General features: G+C 49.1%; 2 protein-coding genes across 2 annotated transcripts; one reads left to right on the top strand and one right to left on the bottom strand.

The window, feature by feature from the left end:
* Positions 1-455: 455 nt before the first annotated feature.
* LOC130527847 (retinal cone rhodopsin-sensitive cGMP 3',5'-cyclic phosphodiesterase subunit gamma-like) lies at positions 456-1,591 on the bottom strand. The gene is made up of 3 exons (XM_057036624.1): positions 1,439-1,591; positions 831-954; positions 456-728 (listed from the first exon to the last, which is right to left on the bottom strand). The coding sequence occupies exons 2-3, from the start codon at positions 938-940 to the stop codon at positions 611-613; spliced, it is 228 nt and encodes a 75-aa protein (XP_056892604.1). The 5' UTR covers positions 941-954; positions 1,439-1,591; the 3' UTR covers positions 456-610.
* A 3,263-nt stretch (positions 1,592-4,854) lies between these two features.
* Positions 4,855-8,617, top strand: LOC130527846 (endoplasmic reticulum resident protein 27). The gene is made up of 7 exons (XM_057036622.1): positions 4,855-5,035; positions 5,538-5,623; positions 6,478-6,615; positions 7,176-7,292; positions 7,475-7,600; positions 7,681-7,878; positions 8,529-8,617. The coding sequence occupies exons 1-7, from the start codon at positions 4,978-4,980 to the stop codon at positions 8,568-8,570; spliced, it is 765 nt and encodes a 254-aa protein (XP_056892602.1). The 5' UTR covers positions 4,855-4,977; the 3' UTR covers positions 8,571-8,617.

Genomic DNA, 8,617 nt, shown 5'->3' with positions numbered 1-8,617 from the left:
GGCTCCTGGGGGGGGGTTCCACCCATTCTTCCCACAGCTTTGGGAGTCTGGATCTTGTTGATGGGGACAGTCTGCCTTGTTTTCTGAATTTCCATTTTTGCTGTTTTTGAACCTTTTGAATCACCTTCAGCTCGTTCCACACCCGGACCCTGGACCCTGACCCTAACCTGGACCCTGAACCGGACCCTGCCCTGACCCTAACCTGGACCCTGAACCGGACCCTGGCCCTGACTCTAACTTGGACCCTGACCCGGAACCTGACCCTAACCTGGACCCTGGCCCTGACTCTAACCTGGACCCTGACCCGGACCCTGACCCTAACCTGGACCCTGGCCCTGACTCTAACCTGGATCCTGACCCGGACCCTGACCCTAACCTGGACCCTGGCCTGGGCCCTGGCCCTGACCCGGACCCTGACCCTGTTGGTGCTGGAAGAAGCCTCAGAAACACAGACAGAAGTTTGGGGAAGTGTTTATTTCATCTTTAAGGACCAGCTAACCATAAATGCTCATTTCCATTCAGACCATAAAAATATATAGATTTTATCTTATAAACATTTGTACATTAAAGATAGCTGAGGGGGTGGGGGGGTGAAGCCACCAGGAGGGCTCTACACGATGCCGTACTTCGCCAGGTCGCTCAGCTCCATGTCCCCAAACGCTTCCCAAGGACAAACCACGGTGATGTCCGTGCCCAGACCCTCCATTCCTGGGATGTCGTCGCCAAAGCTGGAAAATAGAGAAGCTTTTAGTTTTATGAACAAGATGTGAAACAGCTCTGGCTGCACGCGTGTTAGCAGCCGCCTGAGCCGAGCCGAGCCGAGCTCTCACCCCTTCTGGCCTGGTTTGGGAGCCTTGCTCTTGAAGGTGCGAGCGGTCCTCTGCTTGAACTTGGGAGGAGCCTTCTTGTCGGCGGGGGTAGCAACGGCTGTGTCGGCCATCTTTTCTTTGTTTGCTACGAGAAGAACCAGGAAGAGGTCAAGTGTAGCACTAGTTACCCATCTTTGACTAGTTGTGGTCCGTTGTGGTTGGCGCTGGAACTAATAACGCTCACTAAGCAGATTTCAAACTAAACAAATGATTATGAAACGCTTTAATCCCAAAGTTTAAATCCCAGCGGTCCCAGTTTAGTGTCAAGACCTCGTTCCTTCTCCCCTCTCTGTCCTCACTATTCCGCTGGTAATTCACACGGTAGTTTAGCGATTTATAAAGTCCTTCCTGGACAGAAGGTGGCGTTTAAATATTACAAAACAGAGACAATAAAACAAAAACTCGGGGGAAAAAGGACAAATTCTAGTAAAAACTAAAGTTACTTGTGAGGTAACGTTCAGCCTAACTACGACAATCATTAGGGAAAAAGGCTCTTCCCCAAACAAAGGCCCCAACAGGAGCACTGGTTCCGGTCCGAGGAAGGAAGCTGGGTGAGTGTGAGGTCTTACCTGTGTTTGAGTGGCTGCTTGTCTGCTGCGTTGGTGTGGTCCTGACTGAGACGCTCCCTCCCTTTATATCCACCCCGACACTTAATCCCCTAAACTGCTCATCCAGACTTGGCACGTGTCCGTCGTTTTGATCTGACACCTTCCCTCTTACGGGGGGGGGGGCTCAGGGGTTTAGCTCAGGCACAGAATGATCTGCTGGATGGTTTATGTAACCACAACATGACGCAGGTGCACAGGAGAATCATCAACTCTCAGTTCTTTCTCCTTTTCTTTGGTCTTCCTTCCCGCCAACAATCATTTCTGCTATTTTACTGAAGCTCAATCTCGGATGGAACCGTAAACGTGTGAGTGGAGCTCAGGGTTTGACTCTCACATGGGGCCATGAGGCAGCGGATTAAGAGCTGACCAGCTAGCTGAGCCTTATCTGGCACTAAGTGACCATCACCTGCGTGGTGCTGCCCCTCTTACATCACATGTTCCAGATCCTCGTGTGGACCAAAACAGACCAAAACAGGATCGCTCCTACGTCACCGCCGCCGCCACACAAAGGTGGAAATCTGCCTAAACAATTGTGCTCGTGTCAAAGTGCTGAGTCACATCATTGATCACCATCAGGGCGTTTTTATTTTGCTGTGTCAGAACACGGAAGCAGGTGGAGAAAAGTGGGGAAAGTAGCAAGAGAAGGTGGCACAAAGCTCGGTGGCCTTTGAGAGGGCACCATCCCACGTTTCTGACTGGAAATAAATGTTTCGGTTTGGTTCCCAGGTTCAAGATTCACTCATAAAAAGGAATTCTTGATATTCATCAGGGTCCAGGATGGTTCCTGGGGCCCATCCTGGCAGAAGAACCTGTCTGACACCAGAGGACAAGGGGGCAAAACAAATAACTAAATGTTCGAGTTAATCACTGTTCTGTCACCTTTCTAAATTCCATTTCTTAAACCCTTAAATCGAAGCCTGCTTTTGACTATCTCGTTATCCTTTATCCCTCCTATTTGTGGCTGAGCTTTACAGAAAAGAAGTCGGTCACCAAAGATGGACGGAACATCTAAGGGGATTAAGAGATCAGGGCAGCAGGGAGAAGCACCTGAGCAGGGAGGAGCCCAGGCCCACCACCACCGCCCCTAATGCCCCACCAATGCCCTAATGCCCCACCACCGCCCCTAATGCCCCACCAATGGCCCTAATGCCCCACCAACACCCCTAATGCCCCACCAACACCCCTAATGGCCCACCAGCCTCACCAACACCACCCATCACCCACTATCACCACCATCACCACCCATCCCACCACCAATCACCACCACCACCACCATCACACCACCACCCCCACCACCACCACCACCATCACCACCCACCACCACCACCAATCCCCACCACCATCACCTCACCCACCACCACCACCACCACCATCACCACCCATCACCACCCATCACCACCACCACCACCTATCACCACCCATCACCACCCATCACCACACCCCTATGCACCACCCATCACCACCCATCACCAACACACCCACCACCACCCACCACCACCATCACACACCAAACACCCCACCACCCATCACCCACGATCAACCACCATCACCGCCACCGCACCAACCACAACCACCACAACCAGCACCACCACCAAGAACCACCAACCACCCAACACCACCAGTAGAACCACCACCACACCACCACCCCGCACCAACCCACAACCCACCAAACCACCACCGCACCAACCAGCACACCACCACCCACCACCACCACCAACACCCACACCACCACCACCATCACCACCACCATCACCACCCACACCACCCATTATCACCACCAAATCACCACACCCATCACAACCACCACCCATCATCACCACCACCATCACACCACCAACACCACCACCACCACCACCACCACCACACCAACACCCACCACCACCACCACCATCACCACCACCACCCACCACCACCACCACCATCACCACCACCACCACCACCATCACACCCTACCACCCACCAACACCCATCACCCACCCACCACCATCACCACCTATCACCACCACCACCACCACCCATCACCACCACCACCACCATCACCACCAACCACCACCATCACCACCATCACCACCCATCACCCACCCACCACCACCACCACCTATCACCACCACCAAGCTTAAAGGAAGAAGAGGGCGTTCCCCAGCAGGAGATCAGTGCTCTGAGGCTTTTTATAACTCAGCCTTTACTATAAATATGTTTAGTGTTAGATGGCTGAAAATAGAACAGCCTGCTTTGAAGTCTTGAAGAGGTATATTAGAAAGGAGATGTACAACATTATATATAAGTAAAAAAAAAGAAAAGACATAAAACTAATGAAAAAGGATTATTTGCTTTTAAATGTTGTGAAAGCAGCTCTGAGTTCCAACTATTGTCGTAGTTGTCGTGATTCCAACTACTGATACTACTGATACCATCAAACCTACACAGGAAGGACGCACTGGTTTGGCTCTAACTCCGCTGAGGTCCTCTTCAGAGGGTTGGGGGGGTTCCAAGGGTGAGTGAAGCATAACTAAAGCGGAAGGTTCCGCTGAGTTGGGACCCTGCAAGATGGAAAGAAGCTTCATCTCCACCTCCAAAAGGAGTCCCATGCTAATGCAGAGATGTTCACTCAGCGGGGGTTTTAGCAGTTTAACAATTAGTGTTGATGGTTTTACAATCTTTTAAACTAGTTGAACAAAAGGTGTCGTCTGCTGTTCAGGTGGGATCAAACTTGGTCAACAGATGCTGCAGGAACCACACCAGAAGATAAACTGAATTCTTCTGTGGGCGAGACTCTGGCGATATTTTAACGGTAGAAAATCAAGTTCCCAGGGTCCAGAACAATGCAGTTTATTTCTGCTCATTCTCTGTGTCTCTGCGTGGTGGTTGACCGAGCTATAACTCAACAGCACTCTCCTCCTTTTTTAGCACATGTTTTTGAGTTAAAAGAATGTCTGAATAAAAGAGGAAGAAACTAGTCGTATCCTAATATAATCAGGTATCCACAAATCTTTTTCAAGCTAGAGTTCTTTTGTCTCTTACTGTATTCTTATAAACTAAGAAGGCACCAAAAAATCTGATGAACAGGAAGCCCGTCAATGGAAAGGTCTGAACTTTGAATGCTTTTCACCCTGGTTCCTGGTCAGAAAGGTGTTGGATGGGTGGCGGTTGCAGCCCCCCTGTGGTGAGTGCTGTGAAGTGCAATGGCACAGGCATCCAGACGGGTCTGGAGAACGGCGCTGGACCACCTGGGCTGCACAGGAGCCACCATCAGGAGGACGGGACCTCACAGACCAGCACCAAAGGGCAGCGCTGAGACCCAGTCTGGCCTCTTTCACAGTGACACGTAATCCAACGTTCCGCTTATCAGGAACACCTGGTTTGTTCACAAGAAGCCTTCCAATCAGAAAGGTTCTGCAGCCTGCGGCCATGTGGGTGACCCGGCCCCGCTGCTCTTAAACACCGTTCTGTTGCTCAGCCATTTCCTTCCCTGACGGCCCATCGGAGGAACCACATCAAATATGCTCATCACTCTCTTCCTCCTCTTCCTGGTGTCTTCTGGTAGAGCCACAGAAAAGGGTGAGTGTTCCTCTTCTCAAAGGAGATCTGACCTTCGTACATGATCATCGGTGCCTGTCTGAGACAATTCTGCCTGGGCAGCAGAATAATCCCGTCTGTCATGTGAACCTGTGACCTTGGGAATTCTAAATGTTATCATTATTATGGGTAGCGGTGGTGGCTCAGGCAGTGTGTTACTGGGCAGAGTGGGGGGGTCTCAGTCCAAGACCGGGTGTGAACAAAACTTGGAGATGTTCTGGTAACAGAGGAAGCTGCCAGGACACCCTCAGAGTGTTGCCAAAGTACCTTTGAGCAAGCTAATGAACTCTCACTGCTCAAATAAGTAACGAGCTGGCGACTGCCTTCGCCCAATTTGCGGGGGGAAGATTTGGGGGGGGGAACCCCAAAAGGGATAAAATGGTCAAGAAAAAAAAGATTTAATGTTTTAATAATTCTAACATCCTTGAACGTCTTTTCAGCTGCTTGAGTGGTTGGGCTGATTGTCCGTGACCTTCTCTTGCAGATGGTGGCCTCCTCAGGCTGACAGACACCAAAGCTGCTGAGGCATTCGTCAACTCTGCTGAAGTGGTCGTCATTGGATTCCTGGAGGTCACAAGAGACACTTGCTTAGAGAGAAACATCTGAACACAGGGCAAAAATATGCTTTCAGGCATCTTATAAACATGCCCACAAGAGCCGCTTTATGGCGCAGTTTATTATGCAGACGTGTATATGGCAGCCTCCACATGATGAGACTAATTAGCAAGTAGCGGGACTGTAATTGGCCCCAAAATACAGCATTTGTTTGCCGTCTGCCGTGGAGATGAGGGTAACATGAATAGATTTCGAAGAAGAATGTAGTTTTTCCTGCAGCCACACCTTTGGCAGCACTGCTGCTGTGAGGACTGAGGCAAGGAGCCGAGGCGAAGCCGCTGGCCAGACTCTGTGTGCGGGGGGAGAGCGTGCACTGCTTCACAGGAAATATGTATGCATCCCAGGGCTTGTGGGATTGGCACTATTGACCTTCCTGAGGATGGCAGAAAGTTCATGTAAGGGGGAGAGAGACAGGCAGGGAGCCCATGAACTGTGAGGCTGCTGGCCAAAAGGGCAAAAATAGCCAGAAGAGTGGAAATGAACCCTTTAACAGCCTTTAACAGGGTTAGTTGAAGCTAACATTAGCTCCAAATGAAGACATGAAGCACAGTTTCTGCCTTCGTTCCTTCCTGTTCTGTCACTTCATCCGTGTTCCTCCTCAACTTTTCCATATTTTCATTGTTATTTCCTCAAATTGCCCAGAACATATCAGTGAAGAACAATCAGCAGCTTACCATTATTATATATATCCTATATATTTATATAACCTGCCTTTGTGGTATTAAAAACCCTTTGATCTACTCAATATCAGATGCTCTGAACAAAATGAGCTTGTTGTTACTAAATTTCCACCCTGCTTTGCTCTTCAGGCAGAGGAGAGCCGTGGCTACCAGGAGCTGCTGGCAGCTGCAAAGCGAGTGTCCTCTGTTCCCGTAGCCCTCTGTGTGGTGAAAGACGTTTGGGCCGAGTACAGCATCTCCTCAGACACCCTGGTCCTTTTCAGAAAGGTGCATCACAACAGCTCAGAGTTCTGGTGGTGATGATGATGGTGATGGTGATGATGGTGGTGGTGGTGATGATGATGATGGTTATGATGATGGTGATGGTGATGATGGTGATGGTGGTGATGACGGTGATGGTGGTGATGGTGTGATGATGATGGTGGTGGTGATGATGGTGATGATGATGGTGGTGGTGATGATGGTGTGATGATGATGATGGTGGTGATGGTGGTGATGTGGTGATGATGGTGGTGGTGGTGATGGTGATGATGATGATGGTGGTGGTGGTGATGATGGTGGTGATGATGGTGATGATGGTGGTGATGATGGTGATGATGGTGATGATGGTGGTGATGATGATGGTGGTGGTGATGGTGATGATGATGATGGTGGTGGTGATGATGGTGGTGATGATGGTGATGATGGTGGTGATGATGGTGGTGATGATGATGGTGGTGGTGGTGATGATGGTGGTGATGGTGGTGATGGTGATGATGATGATGGTGGTGGTGATGATGATGATGGTGGTGATGGTGGTGATGATGATGATGATGATGATGATGCAGGTTGACAAGCACCAGGAGAAGCTTGATCTCGCCAAGGCCAAGAAGATCGAATCCGATGGTCTTGTGAACTTCATCACTATCAACGAGGTTCGATTCATCACAGAATACAACCAAGTGGTAGGTCTCCCACCTTCATCACGCTGCTCTGCAGCTGTAGCTTCTTCCTTTATCCACGACAGCGTCCCTTTGTCCAGGCGCGTTGACCGCGCTGTAGTGCCTGAGGGGCCGTGACCTCTACTGTGGTGGTGTCACATATAACTGGTTTTAATTGTATTTCCTGCTCTGGTCTTCTTCTGGAGACGGCAGTGGGCCTGTTCAACTCTGAGGTGAAGACGCACCTCGTGATCTTTGCCAACAGAGGGACTAAAGAATACACCGACCTCCAAGACCAGCTGGGGCCTCTGGCTCCTGAGTTCACAGGCAAAGTGAGCCAGGGTTATATTGGGATTTACATGTGGAAATGTCCGTCAGATCCATGTAAATTCCTTTAAAACCTGTTTTTCAGTTCCTGTTTGTGTTGATGAATGGAGCAGTGAAGTCCAACTTGCGACCCCTCGGCTACTTTGGCCTCAAGTCTAAGGACCTCCCTCGGGTTGGGATCTATGACGGCAACTCTGACATGAAGTGGCTTCTGCCCGAGGGGGAGATTTCTGCTGCACGTGTGCGGGAATTCTGCCAGTCTTTCCTGAGTGGGGAGTTAAAGGTGAGCAGCCTGAGATAATGTTGCTTTCTTTACGTCATATTCATCAGCAGAAAGACAAAGATCTTCCAAGTCTTTTTGTCTTTTCAATGTAAATGCAAGAGGATTCCTGGTGGTCTAGCATTTCCAAAGAACTGACAAATTTCCAAATTTCCTGGACATTTCCCTTTTAAAAAGTTAAGTTTAATGATAAATTTCACATTAAAAACATACATCACTGTCACACTGAAGGCCTTCAACTGGATCTTTACTCTAAACTCAAACTTTATGTTCAACTATAACAAATTTCTGTTACCAAGCAGGAAAATCGCTTCTGTTTTTATTCTTAAATGAGAAATATATCTGCCACTAAGCTACAGCCCATAATATAACAACACATATCTTTAAAAAGGGGGGAAATTGAATGATTAATTATTGAATTATTAGTGATTAAGGGACGAAAACATTGCAAACGTGTTCTTTGTCTTCAGCTTTTCTCCCATATTTTCCCTTTAAGGGGAAGGACTTTGGGTCCTTATGGGTCAAACCTCTCTGATCTTGTATGATGTACAGATGTGAAGGATCTGCATCCAAAAACATAGAGCCTTTTATTATGGTCTGTACTGGGCCACGTTTTTGTCTGCTTTGTCTTATTTCTTGCATTTGTTTTTCAGGATGTGGAACAAGCAGGAGCGGAGGCCAAAACTGAGCTGTAGTCTGGAGAGGAGTGCGCATCCATTAAAGGCTAACTGAGCAAGCCTCA

The sequence above is a fragment of the Takifugu flavidus genome, chromosome 6 (assembly GCF_003711565.1).
Source record: "Takifugu flavidus isolate HTHZ2018 chromosome 6, ASM371156v2, whole genome shotgun sequence".
Classification (NCBI taxonomy): domain Eukaryota; kingdom Metazoa; phylum Chordata; class Actinopteri; order Tetraodontiformes; family Tetraodontidae; genus Takifugu; species Takifugu flavidus.
This window is presented reverse-complemented; position numbering and strand designations above follow the sequence as displayed.